This window comes from Salvelinus sp. IW2-2015, linkage group LG18 (assembly GCF_002910315.2).
Source record: "Salvelinus sp. IW2-2015 linkage group LG18, ASM291031v2, whole genome shotgun sequence".
Taxonomy (NCBI): domain Eukaryota; kingdom Metazoa; phylum Chordata; class Actinopteri; order Salmoniformes; family Salmonidae; genus Salvelinus; species Salvelinus sp. IW2-2015.
In genome coordinates this window covers 69,475,068-69,493,362 of record NC_036858.1, presented here as the reverse complement: position 1 = coordinate 69,493,362, position 18,295 = coordinate 69,475,068, and the positions used below count along the sequence as shown (strand labels likewise).

At 44.6% G+C, this 18,295-nt stretch overlaps 1 protein-coding gene and 1 long non-coding RNA gene across 6 annotated transcripts in view; one reads left to right on the top strand and one right to left on the bottom strand.

Annotated features, from left to right (window-relative positions):
- LOC139029190 (uncharacterized) overlaps positions 1–18,295 on the top strand; it is a 980,011-nt gene that overhangs the window by 564,930 nt on the left and 396,786 nt on the right. The gene's annotated exons all lie outside the window — the stretch shown is intronic.
- The window catches only part of LOC111978093 (protein phosphatase 1B), a 58,590-nt gene that overhangs the window by 15,537 nt on the left and 24,758 nt on the right, over positions 1–18,295 (bottom strand). For all 5 annotated transcript variants that reach the window (XM_024007897.2, XM_070448675.1, XM_070448676.1 and 2 more), the window contains 3 exons: positions 15,449–16,306; positions 11,984–12,101; positions 8,726–8,837 (listed from right to left, as the gene is read on the bottom strand). In XM_024007897.2, coding sequence (XP_023863665.1) covers positions 8,726–8,837; positions 11,984–12,101; positions 15,449–16,291 — 1,073 coding nt within the window. In that variant the 5' untranslated portion in view covers positions 16,292–16,306. The remainder of the gene's footprint in view (positions 1–8,725; positions 8,838–11,983; positions 12,102–15,448; positions 16,307–18,295) is intronic.

Genomic DNA, 18,295 nt, shown 5'->3' with positions numbered 1-18,295 from the left:
ATATGAAGGCATTAGTATGGCCCGTGCGTTCCAATGCCAGGACGATATGATGGGATTGATATGGCTCAATGTGGGCGTGTCCAATGCAGACATATGAAGGGAATAGTATTGGCCTCGTGGGCGTGTCCAATGCAGAATAATGAAGGATTAGTAATTGCCTCGTGGGCGTGTACAATGCAGACATATGAAGGGATTAGTATTGGCCTCGTGGGCGTGTCCAATGAGACATATGAGGATTAGTATTGGCTCATGTGGCTGTCAATGCAGACTATGAGGGATTTATTGCCTCGTGGGCGGTGTCCAATGCAGAACATATGAAGAGGATTAGTATTGGCCTCGTGGGCGTGTCAATGAGACATAAGAAGGATAGTATTGGCCTCGTGGGCGTGTCCATGCAGAACATATGAAGGGATTAGTATTGGCCTCGTGGGGTTCCAATGCAGACATATGATGGATTAGTATTGGCCTCGTGGCTGTCAATGAGACATAAAAGATAGTATTGGCCTCGTGGGCGTGTCCAATGCAGACATATGAAGGATTAGTATTGCCCGTGGCGTGTCCAATGCAGACATATGAAGGGATTAGATATGGCCCTCGTGGGCGTGTACAATGAAGACATAAGAAGGGACTAGTATGCCTCGTGGGCGTGTCCAATGCAGACATATGCAGAAGGGATTAGTATTGGGCCTCGTGGGCGTGTCCAATGCAGAAATATGAAGGGATTGAGTATTGGCCTCGTGGGGTGTCAATGCAGACATATGAAGGGATTAGATGGCCTCGTGGCGTGTACAATCAGACATAAGAGGGATAGTATGGCCTCGTGGGCGTGTCAATGAAGACAATAAGAGGGATAGTATTGGCTCGTGGGCGTGTACAATGCAGACATGAAGGGACTAGTATTGGCCTCGTGGGCCCCACGTGTCCACTAATTGCAGACATATGAAAGGATAGTATTGGCCTCGTGGGCGATAGTCCAACTGCAGACATATGAAGGATTAGATTGGCCTCGTGGGGCGTGTTACATGAAGACATGAAGAGAAAGGGACTAGTTATGCGCCTCTCGTGGGCGTGTACTAATGAAGACATTAGACGGGACTAGTATTGGCCTCGTGGGCGTTACCATGCAGACATAAGGACTAGTATTGGCTCCGTGGGCGTGTACAATGCAACATAAGACTAGTATTGGCCTCGTGGGTTCATGAACATCATGAGACTATATTGGCTCGTTGGCGTGCAATGCAGACAATGAAGGGATTAGTATTGCCTCGTGGCGTGCCAATGCAACAGACAATGAAGGATAGTATGGGCCTCGTTGGCGTTTGCCAATGCAGACATATGAAGGATAGTATTGGCCTTGTGGGCGTGCCCAATGCAGACATTATGAAGGATTAGATTGGCCTCGTTGGCGTGCCCAATGCAGACATATGAAGGGATTAGTATGGCCTCCTGTTGGCCGTGCCAATGCAGACATATGAAGGATTAGTATTGCCTCCTTGTTGGCGTGCCCAATGCAGACATATGAAGGATTAGATTGGCCTCGTTGGCGTGCCCAATCGCAGACATATGAAGGGATTAGTATTGGCCTCGTTGGCGTGCCCAATGCAGACATATGAAGGATTAGTATTGGCCTCGTGGCGTGCCCAATGCAGACATATGAAGGGATTAGTATTGGCCTCCTTGGCATGCCCCAATGCAGACATAAGGGATTAGTATTGGCCTCGTTGGCGTGCCCAATGCAGACATATGAAGGGATTAGTATTGGCCTTGTTGGCGTGCCCAATGCAGACATAAAGGATTAGTATTGGCCTCGTCGTTGGCGTGCCCAATGCAGACATATGAAGGGATTAGTATTGGCCTCGTTGGCTGCCCAATGCAGACATAAGGATAGTATTGCCTCGTGGCGTGCCCAATGCCAGACATATGAAGGATTAGTATTGGCCTTGTTGGCTGCCCAATGCAAACATAAGGGACTAGTATTGGCCTCTGGGCGTGTACAATACACTGTACATGGGGTTGTCATTCTATACTGAAAGGATTAGCTAAATAAAAGGCTGACATTGCAAATGAGTGTTGGGTTTTTTCTTTTTCATTAGACTCATAATGATGTAACCATGTTGAAGATACCAGATTAGACTCATGATGCTAACCATATTGAAGGATACCAGATTAGACTCATAATGATGCTAACCATATTGAAGGATACATAATTAGACTCAAATGTGCTAACCAGTTGAAGGAACTAGATTAGATCAAATGATGCTAACCATATTGAAGGATACCAGATTAGACTCATTATGCTAACCATGTTGAAGGATACCAGATTAGACCCATTAATGATGCTAACCATATATGAAGGATACCATAATTAGACTCATAATTGATGCTAACCATTTGAAGGATACTAGATTAAACTTCTACAGCTCCTGTACATGCCGCCATGAAATGGATTAGTGACCAATGGATTCCCATAGGCGGCGCACAATGGCCAGCATCGTCTGGGATTGGCCGGCGTGAGGCCGTCATTGTAAATAAGAATTGTTCTTCCATGACCTGCGCAAATTAAATGGTTAAAATTAAAGGCCTACCTATGTAAATGAAGGTATAGGCTTAAGATGAACATGTAAGGAAGAGAGAATTAATAAGTACAATATTACCCTATCCATCAAGGGTGCAAAGAAAGGGAAAGTGCGAACCGCTGCCGATGGCGGAATCCATTGGTCACTAATCCATTGCATGCGTAATTTATAAAAAGGTTCAATTTCAATTTAAATAATAATTTGTTGAGGCAAATTACACACAGGAAGCTGCTTAGAAGTTAATAAGTTCTAAGCAATTGTTTGTTCCAATGTTAGTAATTGCCATCTCTTAATAACAACCATTTTAGCGCCAAATACATTAATGAATGCCGATTCCACTTAACTATATTTAAATCAGGTATCACAATATCAATATGGCTTACATCGATTATGGGTTACTATCTGCGGTGTCCAGGGTTATATCCTTCGAACATTGGTAGCACCTCTATAGGCAGTTCTAAAATTAAATAAATAAAAAAGAGACAAAACTAGATTAGAGACGATAGACTAGAGACTATAAAGTACAGACTAGAGACTAGACTGGAGACTGTAGACTACACTAGAGACTATAGAGTAGAGTCTAGTCTCTCTGCATTCCTGGTTAAACCTTAGTCATATTTTATTATTAGTGGTCCGCGGGACACCAGTAGCTCATCCGTGGTCTCTAGTCTAGAGTAGAGACTATAGATTAGACACTAGAAAGACTACAGAATACAGAGTAGAAGCACAACTAGACTAGAGACTAGACTAGAGTATAGACTAGAGGCTAGAATACCGACTAGTCTATAGAGTAGTCTAGATACTATAGAGATTAGATTAGAGACTAGGCACTACAGTAGAGACTATAGTGTTCAGACTGGAGAGCATAGAGACTAGACACTACAAACCAGAGTATAGACTAGAGATGAGACTAGGGACTAAAATAGAGATTAGAGACTGGAGTATAGACTCAGGCAAGGCATATTCACGGTTATTGTCTAAGTGTACATAAAATGCATTGAGTTTGTCTGGAAGAGAGGCATCGTTGGGCAGATCACGGCTGGGTCATCCTTTGTAATCCGTAAAGGACTGTAACCCCTGCCACATGCGGTGGGCGTTGGAGCCTATGTAATATGATTCCACCTTATTCCTATATTGTCCTTTTCCTCGTTTGATGACTCTGCAGAGGTCATAGTAGGATTTCTTGTACTTGCTCCTGACCTCAGTCGTAGCATCAGGGTTGTCTGCGATAGCCATGTGTGTGGTAGCGCTGACCTTTAGTTTAGTGCCAACTTCTGTATTAATCCAGGGCTTTTGATTGGGGAAGCAGTGAACCCTCACTGTGGGGACACACGTCGCCGATGCATTTCCTAATGAAGCCGGTGACTGGGGTTGGCTTGTCAATGCCAAAAGCGGAGTCTCTGAACATATTCCAATAAGCACCAGCAAAGCAGTCCTACAGCATAATCCTGATTCTGATTACCATTTCTCATTGGAGCGAGACATGAGTAATTCCTGTTTGAGATTCTGCTTGTAAACAGAAATCAGAGTACGGAGTCATGATCTGATTTGCCGAATGGTGGACGAGCGAGGGCCTTGTATGCCTGACCCTCTCTTCCTCTCCTTCTTCACCCTCTGCTTCTCTTCCAACAGTCTCTCTCAAACATTAAATTACATCTTCCTAATATTGATTTGCACGCCCCTCCCCCTTTTGCCCTCAGAACAGCCTCAATTAATCGGGTGTGGACTCTACAAGGTGTTGAAAGCGTTCCACAGGGATGCTGGCTCATGTTGACTCCATTGCTTCCCACAGTTGTGTCAAGTTAGTTGGATGTCCTTTAGGTGGTGGACCATTCTTGATACACACAGGAAACTGTTTAGCATGAAAAACCCAGCAGCATTACAGTTCTTGACCACAAACCGGTGCGCCTGGCACTTACTACCATACCCAGTTCAAAGGCACCTAAATATTTTGTCTTGCCCATTCACCCTCTGAATGGCACACGTACACAATCCATGTCTCAATTGTCTCAAGGCTTAAAAATCTTTCTTTACCTGTCTCCTCCCCTTCATCTACACTGACTGAAGTGGATTTAACAAGTGACATCAGTAGGGATCATAGCTTTCACCTGCATTCATCTGGTTAGTCTATGTCATGGAAAGAGCAGGTGCTTTGTATACTTGCAATTTTGCACCAATTTGCTTCATTCTGCTACATTCACAGTCCTCCTCCTCCAGTGGTTGGCATGCTAGCTCACAAGTGTCATTGGATTAGGGTTTGCATCACGGTCAGCCATACAGGGACGGACATTACTGTACATGGCTACTTAGCAGCCCATGTAACAGTGACCCTTCACTGTGGTCACTCTCCAGGGGATCTCTCTTGCCTCCACTATTCATTCTCTACCCTTTTGGTTCCATTGCTTACAGTGGATGTGAGATTATTTATAGCATGCATGTCCAATGCAGACATATGATGGGATTAGTATTGGCCTCGTGGGCGTGTCCAATGCAGACATAAGGGACTAGTATTGGCTCGTGGGCGTGTACAATGCAGACATATGAAGGATTAGTATTGGCCTCGTGGGCGTGTCCAATGCAGACATATGAAGGGATTGTATTGGCCTCGTGGGCGTGTCCAATGCAAGACATATGATGGATTAGTATTGGCATCGTGGGCGTGTCCAATGCAGACATATGAAGGGATTAGTATTGGCCTCGTGGGCGTGTCCAATGCAGACATATGAAGGGTAGTATTGGCCTCGGGCGTGTACAATGCAGACATATGAAGGATTAGTATTGCCTCGTGGGCGTGTCCAATGCAGACATATGATGGATTAGTATTGGCCTCGTGGCGTGCCCAATGCAGACAAGATGGGATTAGTTATTGGCCTCGTGGGCGTGTCCAATGCAGACATATGAAGGGATTAGTATTGGCCTCGTGGGCGTGTACAATGAAGACATAAGAAGGGACTAGTATTGGCCTCGTGGGCGTGTCCAATGCAGACATATGAAGGGATTAGTATTGGCCCCGTGGGCGTGTCCAATGCAGACATATGATGGATTAGTATTGGCCTCGTGGGCGTGTACAATGAAGACATAAGGGACTAGTATTGGCCTCGTGGGCGTGTCCAATGCAAACATATGAAGGGATTAGTATTGGCCTCGTGGGCGTGTCCAAAGCAGACAATGAAGGGATTAGAATTGGCCTCGTGGGCGTGTACAATGAAACATAAGAAGGGACTAGTATTGGCCTCGTGGGCGTGTCCAATGCAGACATATGAAGGGATTAGTATTGGCCCTGTGGCGTGTCCAATGCAGACATATGAAGGATTAGTATTGGCCTCGTGGGCGTGTCCAATGCAGACTATGAAGGGATTAGAATGGCCTCGTGGCGTGTACAATGAAGACATAAGAAGGGACTAGTATTGGCCTCGTGGGCGTGTACAAGAAGACATAAGACGGGACTAGTATTGGCCTCGTGGGCGTGTTACAATACAGACATAAGGGACTAGTATTGGCCTCGTGTGCGTGTCCAATGCAGACATATGAAGGGATTAGTATTGGCCTCCTGGGCGTGTCCAATGCAAGACATATGAAGGATTAGAATTGGCCTCGTGGGCGTGTACAATGAAGACATTAAGAAGGGACTAGTATTGGCCTCGTGGGCGTGTACAATGAAGACATAAGACGGGACTAGTATTGCCTCGGTGCGTGTACAATGCAGACATAAGGGACTAGTATTGGCCTCGTGGGCGTGTACAATGCAGACATAAAGGACTAGTAAGTGGCCTCGTGGGCTGTCCAATGCAGACATATGAAGGGATTAGTATTGGCCTCGTTGGCGTGCCCAATGCAGACATATGGAGGGATTAGTATTGGCCTCGTTGGCGTGCCCAATGCAGACATAGAAGGGATTAGTATTGGGCTCTGTTGGCGTGCCCAATGCAGACATATGAAGGGATTAGTATTGGCCTTGTTGGCGTGCCCAATGCAGACATATGAAGGGATTAGTATGGCCTCGTTGGCGTGCCAATGCAGACATATGAAGGGATTAGTATTGGCCTCGTTGGCGTGCCCAATGCAGACATATGAAGGATTAGTATTGGCCTCGTTGGCGTGCCCAATGCAGACATATGAAGGGATTAGATTGGCCCGTTGTGGCTGCCCAATGCAGACATATGAAGGATTAGTATTGGCCTCGTTGGCGTGCCCAATGCAGACATATGAAGGGATTAGTATTGGCCTCGTGGCGTGCCCAATGCAGACATATGAAGGGATTAGTATTGGCCTCGTTGGCATGCCCAATGCAGACATAAGGATTAGTATTGGCCTCGTTGGCGTGCCCAATGCAGACATATGAAGGGATTAGTATTGGCCTTGTTGGCGTGCCCAATGCAGACATAAGGATTAGTATTGGCCTCGTTGGCGTGCCCAATGCAGACATATGAAGGGATTAGTATTGGCCTCGTTGGCGTGCCCAATGCAGACATAAGGGATTAGTATTGGCCTCGTTGGCTGCCCAATGCAGACATATGAAGGTATTAGTATTGGCCTTGTTGGCATGCCCAATGCAGACATAAGGGACTAGTATTGGCCTCGTGGGCGTGTACAATACACTGTACATGGGGCTTGTCATTTCTATACTGAAACAGGATTAGCTAAATAAAAGGCTGACATTGGCAAAATGAGTGTGTGGGTTTTTCTTTTTCATTAGACTCATAATGATGCTAACCATGTTGAAGGATACCAGATTAGACTCATGATGCTAACCATATTGAAGGATACCAGATTAGACTCATAATGATGCTAACCATATTGAAGGATACCATATTAGACTCATAATGATGCTAACCATGTTGAAGGATACTAGATTAGACTCATAATGATGCTAACCATATTGAAGGATACCAGATTAGACTCATGATGCTAACCATGTTGAAGGATACCAGATTAGACCCATAATGATGCTAACCATATTGAAGGATACCATATTAGACTCATAATGATGCTAACCATGTTGAAGGATACTAGATTAAACTTCTACAGCTCCTGTACATGCCGCCATGAAATGGATTAGTGACCAATGGATTCCGCCATAGGGCGGCGCACAATTGGCCCAGCATCGTCTGGGATTGGCCGGCGTAGGCCGTCATTGTAAATAAGAATTTGTTCTTCACTGACTTGCCAAATTAAATGGTTAAAATAAAGGCCCTACCCTTGTAATGAAGGTAGGCCTTAAGGATGACATGCTCAGGAGAGATATTAATAGTACATATTACTATCATCAGGGTGTGCAGAAAGGAATATTTTAAAGGTTCATTTCATTAAAAAAATATATGTTGCTTGAAATAAAGTAGCAATTTGTTTGCTTCATGTTATGCATCATCCTAATGCAATTATATGCATTCATTATTATCACCACAAGGTGTCAGCGCTAGCATTTGTATTATAGCTTTACTACACGTAAACAAACCACTAGCGAGGTCTCGTAATGTGAGGTAAATAATACATGACTAGRACTAGCTACCGGTTCATTAAAACCACGCTATGTTTCTTAATCAAAACAATGAAGGCAATACACCTAGGTAAAATAAAGCAGACYAAGAGCTAGAAGAAACAGATTGGTATAGGGGGAGAGAGATTGATAGTGGGATAATGACTTCTGCTAGCTAACTTTTGATTTAAACAATGTGGCCGTCAAACATTGGACTAGTATGCTASCTACATTTAGTTTAGTTAGATTAATTTCTTTCACGACAGCCAATAATATATCTAACAAGGTAAACTGATCTTACTCTACCTTCACATCACCCTAGCTGTGTGGTTATTTCCTGTGCTACCCAAATGTAGCCAACACCACCAGAGCAAACGGATAGTAAACAGATAAGTGGGAAATAAAAAGGAAATAAACATGAATTGACTTTGTTTAGTGGTTATGGTAGCAAGTTACGTTTTTTAGTTGGATCAAGAAATACAAAACACGTCATTTTGTGCAAGCAAACTAACTTGCAGCGCCGGATGTTTACTGGGGAACCTCTTGGTTGCGTGTGCATATAGAATGTGTTATTGTTTTGACAGTTGAAAAGGTCTATAGACTAGAGACTAGACACTAGAAACTAGACTAAACACTATAGAGTAGACAGTAGAGGGAGGGGCCAGGCTCTTACTTGCTGGCGAGGCCTCCCCCTGGTGGCAGGTTGGGGATGCTCTCTGAGGACAAGTTTCTCATGACCGTCACCAGGTCAGGAATACCCTCCTCTCCTGCCTTCTCTATGATCTCTGAGAGGGGGAGACAGAGGGAGAGAGGTGGAGAGGGTGAGCGAGAGAAAAGAGGGGGATGAGAATTGAAGGGATTCATTCAAGGTTAAATGTTGCTACATAAAATCTCAACTGCGGAGAGACAAGTGAGTGTGAGAAAATGTTCCGTGTGTGTGTGTAAGACCAAGGAAGGAAGGTCAGAGCCCTGAGGCATAAGCCAGAGACAGAAAGTAAGAGTGCATGTATCATTGGAGTAGGAGACAGAGAAGACCGACCAGAGGAAACCCTTGCAGCCCAGTTGGACTGGCTAGGTCCGGTGCCAGTTAGATGTCCCGCCAGAGCATTCCTCTCTGGAGCAGACATTCCTCTTTGCTCTGCGGGAGCTCCCTCTGGCGCTCCCCCAGCTAAACATTAGCGAAAAATTACCTCAACCTTATTCCAACACTGCGGGCCAACTCTGGGGGAAGAGTTTACATAACCCCCAAAACTCTCTCCCYTTTGACAGAGTAAGTCAAATGTCAAAAAGAGACATGAAAAAAGGGGAGGATAGGAGAGAAATTAGACAAAACCGAGATGGTTGGGTCATTTGTCAAGACTGAGTGAGAGAGAGAGCAATAGAAATGGAGAGAGCGAGAGATGGTGAGTGAGAGAGAAAGTAAAGCCCTTAAATTGAAATTGAATTGAGAGCGAGAGAGAGTAAGCAAGAGAAAGACAGTGGCAGAATACCTGACCACTGTGACTGACCCAAACTTAAGGAAAGCTTTGACTATTTACAGACTCAGTGAGCATAGCTTTGCTATTGAGAAAGTTCGCCATTGGCAGACCTGCCCTCAAGAGAAGACAGGCTATGTGCACACTGCCTACAAAATGAGGTGGAAACTGAGCTACACATCCTAACCTACTGCCAAATGTATGTCCATATTAGAGAMACATTTTTCCCTCAGATTACACAGACCAACAATGAATTTGAAAACAAATCCAATTTTGATAAACTCCCAAACTCCCATTGTGTGAAATATCAAAGTGTGCAATCACAGCAGCATGATTTGTGACCTGTTGCCACAAGAAAAGMGCAACCAGTGAAGAACAAACACATTGTAAATACAACCCATATTTATGTTGATTTATTTTCCCTTTTGTACTTTAAGTATTTGCAAGTCTATACAGTGCCTTCGGGAAGAATTCAGACCCCTTGACTTTTCCCACATTTTGTTGCGTTAGAGCCTTATAAAATAAACTCAGCAAAAAAAAGGTCCTCTCACTGTCAGCTGCGTTTATTTTCAGCAAACTTAACATGTGTAAATATTTGTATGAACATAACAAGATTCAACAACAGACATAAACTGAACAAGCTCCACTGACATGTGACTAACAGAAATTGAATAATGTGTCCCTGAACAAAGGGGGGGGGGTCAAAATCTAAACAGAGTATATGAAATGGCTGATTATTTGTACTCTGTCAGAGATACGAAGCAGAGACAGATCCTTACCAAGTACATGCTGAGTGACCACCAATTGGCAATAGAAACCGGCAAACATAAAAAGACATGGCTACCCAAAGAGGAGTGTGTATGTGGTCACTGCACGACAGGGGAGGTAGAGACAGAGATACACTTTCTCCTTTACTGTGAGAAATATTCCTCACCAAGAGATTCATTATTCACAGATATTAAGACATTTATGCCAAATTTGTACTTATTAAACCCAGAGGAAAAACAAAAAATACTCATGGGCAATGTCTCCTTTTTCAGCCAAATATAGCCCACTGAAAAATAACATCTGCAGTAACTTACTTATTATTAGTGTTATTGTTATTACTATTGTTATTAGTGGTATTACTATTAATAGTGTTATTACTGTTATTACTATTATTGTTAATATTGGTATTACTGTTATTACTATTATTGTATTTTTTTCAAATATTTTTTTAATTGATCTTTTACCCCCTTTTTCGTAGTAATCAATTGGTAGTGTCTACTGTCTTGTCTCATCGCTGCAACTCCCATATGGACAACTCCCATACGGACTCGGGAGAGGCAAAGGTCGAGAGCCATGCGTCCTCCGAAACACAACCCAACCTAGCCGCACTGCTACTTGACACAATGCACATCCAACCCGGAAGCCAGCCGCACCAATGTGTCGGAGGAAACACCGTACACCTAGCGACCCGGTCAGCGTGCACTGCGCCCGGCCCGCCACAGGAGTTACTAGTGCGCGTTCAGACAAGGATATCCCTGCCYGCCAAACCCTCCCTAACCGGGACGACGCTGGGCCAAATGGGCCTCCGGTCGCGGCTGGCTGCGGGCTCGAACCCAGAGTCTCTGGTGGCACAGCTAGCACTGCAGTGCAGTACCTTAGACTTAACACCCAGGAGGTCCATTACTATTATTGTTAATACTGTTATTACTATTACTGTTATTATTGTTGTGATTATTATTCCAAATAATAGTGGTACAAGTAGTACGGGTGATGGTAATGATAGCAATTTAATGATGGTGGTAGTAGTAGTAGTAATGACGATGGCAGTTGTAATACTGATGTAATGTGAGGATGACAGTCAGTTTCATTTTCCATGTTTAGCCTTTTACATTTATTATACTTCTACTATTGACTGTTAATAATGATAATAACACAATTGTATTATTTTTTGTATTATTATTCATAATTTTATTACAATGTATATTGTATACATTGTTGCTTTGGCAATATTGATGCAATGTTTTTCATGCRAATGAAGCAGCTTGATTTTTAATTTAAGAGTGAGAGCAAGAGAACGAGAATATGAAACAGGGTTAAGAGGGGGAATGTGACAGACAGGAGAAGGGAGAGAGAGAGACTGTTGGAAGAGAAGCAGAGGGTGAAGAAAGAGAGGAAGAGGGGGAGTGTGGAATGAGAAAGTGGGTCAAGACATGAATGTGCTTCAATGGGAGTTGATAGGCCAGCTGGAGTTCTAGCAAACGGCAGCCAGGCAGTTTTACCCAGCTGTTTAGAAAGTGTGTGAGAAGGGGATTGGAGGGGAGTGTAATACATTTTGACAGGGCCTGTGGTACGTAAGGGGTAGGAAACAAATGCACACTTGGAGAGAAAGGTAATAGTAGAGAATGGGATGCAGCCTGGATGAAGACAACAGTATGGAGGGGAAAAGTCATGTGTACAATCATTCTCACCTTCCACGCGAGACTCCAGAAACGTATCCAGCTCTGTATCTTTCTTCACCGCCTCCTCTGACACTTTAGGGCAGTTTGGCAAACAGACCAAAACAACACTCATGTTATCCCGACTTCCCTGTAGCGGAGGGGGGAGAGAGGGATGGAGAGTCATTACATGTGTGGGGAGGCTCAGTTAACTCTGACAATAAAATAAGAAAGGCAGCCTCCTTTATACAGTGCCTTCAGAAAGTATTCAGACCCATCAACTTTTTGTTACGTTACAGTCTTATTTTAAAATGGATTGAATAAATGAAAATCCTCAGCAATCTACACACAACACACCATAAGCTCAGGTGCATCCTGTTTCAATTGATCATACTTGAGATTTTTCTACAAGTTGATTGGAGTCCACCTGTGGAAAATCCAATTGATTGGACATGATTTTGAAAGGCACACACACCTGCCTATATAAAGGTGCTACAGTTGACAGTGCAAGTCAGAGCAAAAACAAAGCCATGAGGTGGAAGGAATTGTCGGTAGAGCTCCGAGACAGGATTGTGTCGAGGAACAGATCTGGGGAAGGGTACCAAAACATTTATGCAGCATTGAATGTACCAAAAAACAGTGGCCTCCATATATCTTAAATGAATAAGTTTGGAACCACCCAGAATCTTCCTAGAGCTGGCCGCTCGGCCAAACTAAGCAATCGGGGGAGAATGGCCTTAGTCAGGGAGATGACCAAAAACCGATGGTCACTGACAGAGCTCCAGAGTTCCTCTGTAGAGATGGGAGAACCTTCCAGAAGGACAACCATCTCTGCAGCACTCTACCAATCAAGCATTTATGGTAGAGTGGCCAGACAGAAGCCACCCCTCAGTAAAAGGCATATGACAGCCCACCTGGATTTTTCCAATAGGAACCAAGATTGAATTCTTTGGTTTGAATGCCAAACATCACACCTGGAGGAAACCCTGCACACCTGGAGGAAACCCATCCCTACGATGAAGCATGGTGGAGGCAGCATCATGATGTGGGAATGTTTTTCAGCAGCAGGGACTGGGAGACTAGTCAGGATCGAGGCAAAGATGAGCGGAGCAACGTACAGAGAGATCCTTAATGAAAACCTTCTCCAGAGCGCTCAGGACCTCAGACTGTGGCGAAGGTTCACCTTCCAACAGGACAACAACCCTAAGCACACAGCCAAGACAACGTAGGAGTGGCTTCGGGACAACTCTCTCAATGTCCTTCAGTGGCCCAGCCAGAACCCGGGCTTGAACCCGAACAAACATCTCTGAAGAGACCTGAAAATAGCTGTGCAGCAAAGCTCCCCATCCAACTTGACAGAGCTTGAAAAGATCTGTAGAGAAGATCCCCAAATACAGGTGTGTCAAGCTTGTAGCGTCATACCCAAGAAGACTCGAGGCTGTGATCGCTGCCAAAGGTGCTTCAACAAAGTACTGAGTAAGGGGTCTGAATACTTATGTAAATGTGATAAATTACTAAAAACATTTCTAAACACCTGCTTTTGCTTTGTCATTATAGGGTATTGTGTGTAGATTGATGAGGGAAAAAAACGATTAACGATTAAGAATAAGGCTGTAACCTAACAAAATGTGGAAAAAGTCAAGGGGTCTGAAGTAGAGGTTGACCGATTAWTCGGAATGGCCGAATAATTAGGGCCGATTTCAAGTTTTCATAACAATCGGATATCGGTATTTTTGGACACCGATTTGGCCGKTAAAATTTTTTAAATTGTATTTTTTTTAAAACACCTTTATTTAATCTTTATTTATCTAGGCAAGTCAGTTAAGAACACATTCTTATTTTCAATGACGGCCTAGGAACGGTGGGTTAACTGCCTCGTTCAGGGGCAGAACGACAGATTTTTACCTTGTCAGCTCTGGGATTCAATCTTGCAACCTTACAGTTAACTAGTCCAACGCTCTAACCACCTGATTACATTGCACTCCACGAGGAGCCTGCCTGTTACGCGAATGCAGTAAGCCAAGGTAAGTTGCTAGCTAGCATTAAASTTATCTTATAAAAAACAATCAATCAATCATAATCACTAGTTAATTGCACATGGTTGATGATATTACTAGTTTATCTAGCGTGTCCTGCGTTGCATATAATCGATGCAGTGCGCATTCGCGAAAAAGGACTGTCCTTGCTCCAATGTGTACCTAACCATAAACATCAATGCCTTTCTTAAAATCAATACACAGAAGTATATATTTTTAAACCTGCATATTTAGCTAAAAGAATTCCAGGTTAGCAGGCAATATTAACCAGGTGAAATTGTGTCACTTCTCTTGCGTTCATTGCACGCAGAGTCAGTGTATATGCAACAGTTTGGGCCGCCTAATTTGCCAGAATTTTACGTAATTATGACATAACATTGAAGGTTGTGCAATGTAATAGGAATATTTAGACTTAGATGCCACCCTTTAGATAAAATACGTAACGGTTCCGTATTTCACTGAAAGAATAAACGTCTTGTTTTCGAGATGATAGTTTCCGGATTCGACCATATTAATGACCTAAGGCTCGTATTTCTGTGTGTTATTATTAAGTCTATGATTTGATAGAGCAGTCTGACTGAGCGATGGTAGGCACCAGCAGGCTCGTAAGCATTCATTCAAACAGCACTTTCGTGCGTTTTGCCAGCAGCTCTTGCTGTTTATGACTTCAAGCCTATCAACTCCCGAGATGAGACTGGTATAACCGATGTGAAATGGCTAGCTAGTTAGCGGGATGCGCGCTAATAGCGTTTCAAACGTCACTCGCTCTGAGACTTGGAATGGTTGTTCCCCTTGCTCTGCAAGGGCCGCGGCTTTTGTGCAGCGATGGGTAACGCTGCTTCGAGGGTGGCTGTTGTCGTTGTGTTCCTGGTTCGAGCCCAGGTAGGAGCGAGGAGAGGGGCGGAAGCTATACTGTTACACTGGCAATACTAGTGCCTATAAGAACATCCAATAGTCAAAGGTTAGTGAAATACAAATGGTATAGAGAGAAATAGTCCTATAATAACTACAACCTAAAACTTCTTACCTGGGAATATTGAAGACTCCTGTTAAAAGGAACCACCAGCTTTCATATGCTCTCATGTTCTGAGCAAGGAACTTAAACGTTAGCTTTCTTACATGGCACATATTGCACTTTTACTTTCTTCTCCAACACTTTGTTTTTGCATTATTTAAACCAAATTGAACATGTTTCATTATTTATTTGAGGCTAAATTGATTTTATTGATGTATTATATTAAGTGTTCATTCAGTATTGTTGTAATTGTCATTATTACAAATTTAAAAAAAAWAATAATTGTCCGATTAATCGGTATCGTTTTTTTTGGTACTCCAATAAATTCGGTATCCTATCAGCGTTGAAAAATCATAATCGGTCGACCTCTAGTCTGAATACAGTGTACCAAACACCTCGATCCTTTACATTTGTAAAACACACACACACAGTCTAGCCTCACTGTACCTTGTGCAGGCAGGTGTCCAGCACCTGGTTGCAGACCTTCTCCAGGTCGTGGGACACCTCCAGACGGGACTTGACAAACTTACACAGCTCCTCGTTGGTCATCACGTCCCAGATACCGTCACAGGCCAGCACCACAAACTCATCCTCTAGGGCCCTCTCGATCTCAAACACCTCGGGTTCTGGGGACACCAGCTGCTCCGTGGCACCCTTCCCATCCACACACTTGTAGTCGTAGTCTCCCAGGGCCCGGGACACGGCCAGGGAACCATTCACCCTCTGGATCATTACGGATCCGCCTGCGTTCTGGATCCTCTCCTTCTCCCGTGGGTTGCAGGGCTTGTGGTCCAGCGTGGAGAAGCAGACATGCGCGTTGCGGTAGAGCACGGCCCGTGAGTCACCACAGTTGATGAAGTACAGGTGCTCTGGAGAGAGCAGCACGGCCACGGCCGTCGAGCCGCTGCGGTCCATGCCGTTACGCAGGTCAGAGAAGTTCCTCATGTGCTCATCGATCTTCAGGAAGCCGGTGCGGATCCCCATCTTGACCATCTCCACGGCGGGTGCTGGGGTGACACCCTCAGGGCCCGGGGGACCCATGCTGTGGGTTATGATGTGCCCCAGCAGGTGTTTAGAGGCATAGTTAGCCACGCGGGAGCCGGCGTGGCCGTCGTAGACAGCGAAGAAGGACCAGTTGTCCAGGCCCTGGGGTAGACCCACCGTGGCGGTGTGGGCGTCTTCCATCTCCACCCGCCAGCCCTGCATGCTGCTCAGGCCATAACGGAGACCATTGCCCTCGCCGTGGGCGTTGTGCTTCTCAGTCTTGGGCTTGTCCAGGAACGCCCCCATGGCTTAGGCCACCACCTGGCGACAGGAGGAAGGGAATGAGGAGGAGGAGAGGAGAAGAGAGGAAGGGAATGAGAGAAGAAGATCAGGAGACTGGTTAGAGCTTGCAAAATTAGAAACACCTCATCCATTCCACTTGTGAGATGAGCCAAACAGAGCAGCTGAAAACACAACATACTCTATTCAAGTAATGTTGATAAAAGTTTTGGCAACAACAAGTGTGAGACTAAAGCAGCACTATAGCGATCAACACAGGGTTTGCTTCCTGATGCCTCCCACATTGCATCTGCTTCGGTGTCTATGAAGAACGTGCATCTTCAGAACAGACACTTGTTTTATAGCAACCAACAACTAAACCCACACAATTATATTAAACACATTGAGATAGTTGGCTTGGATGCCAGACTGCATTCAGTATTGAAGATAAAAATGAATGTGGAGAGGTATGAAATGTACTACTCTTATGTAGAAAATCTGCTTCCTAGCTCTGAGAGTTCACGCCATTTCTAAGAGAAACACCCACCAGACAGTGACGGAGACAGGGGAGGGGAGAGGGAGAACAGTGTGTCAGATCTAATTGAATAGACTTCAAAAAGAACTTCAGAACTTTTCAACTCAACTGATTAGCCTATGGAGTATTATTATTCTATATTATGTCCTGTTGGCTGGGTAGTGTTAGTATCCTTTTGGCTGGGTAATAGATTTCTGGTGAAATCGTGCTGCCAGATTACAATGAGGTTTATGGTAAATTAACATTGCTTTTGCACTATGAAAATGTATCCTTTAGTGTTTTAATGGTGGGCAGGCTGCGAGCAGGGCAGGCTCCTGGATGTCTGAAGCCTTGGTCTTGAGTGGACAGAGCAGCCTAGCTTTGAGAGGCCAAAGACAGCCATCAGGTTTCACAACAGCTAACGGAGTAGGCTAGATGGAATACCTAACCAGCATGATTGCAGCAGCAATCACCTGGCTGGCCAGGCATAATGATGTGTTGCAGATTATTTATAATATAGCTTATGCCATTGAGATGATTTCTCAAACCATTCTGTGTCATATCCATATTCAAATACTTCAGCTGGGGACAATACCAGTATCGCAATACCCTTTAGTAACGTGGCAAGTTAACAAAACACAAAGCAGATTTCACTTATTTTGGAAACATCATTATGTTGTCATCCACAGTCACATGTATTTATTTTCCAAGCTACAGCACACAATATTTTACATACAGCAGGTTAACGGACCAAAGAGTTGTCTGCTTGTTGTCATTTTTTACAAGGAAAAAAAATATTGCATTACTGGTATCGTCACAGCCTTACAAATACCGTACCGGGTAAAGTAGCCTAAATCAAGCACAAATATCTGACCTTTATTTGACAATCTATACAGTATAGGCCTACACAGAGCTCAGACAGTTCCGTATGTGGGCAGGTACATAGTCTATTCCTGTTGGCTAGAGCCCAGTTCCAGTTGTAGAGGTTAGAGGGCATGCTGAATGCACTCTGGTCTCTCCCTCACTCACACCTTTTATCCCTGCCCTGAAAGCAGAAGAAGCGGGAGTAAAGTTCTGGACATGTCAGACCACTGTTGTCCAGCGGTGAAAGCAGGTCACCCAGCACTGGCAGGGCCACTCACACCATAGCGTGGTCTGTCTGTTTGTCCAGCCAAATTCACATTGAGGTGTTTTGACAACATAGCTGGGCTAAATAAAGGCCGCCCCAACGGTTGGCCAACTAGGGCTGGATGGGGAATAACCGCCCGGGGTTAGCCAGGGCTAGATGGGGAATCACCTCCCCAACGGTTAGCCGACTAGATGGGGAATCACCGCCCCAACGGTTCGGGCCGGACTAGATGGGGAAATCCGCCACCCAACGGTAGCCGACTAGATGGGGGATAACCGGGCCAACGGTTAGCCGACTAGATGGGGAATCACCGCCCCAACGGTTAGCCGACTAGATGGGGAATAACCGGCCCAACGGTTAGCCAGGGCTAGATGGGGAAGAACCGGCC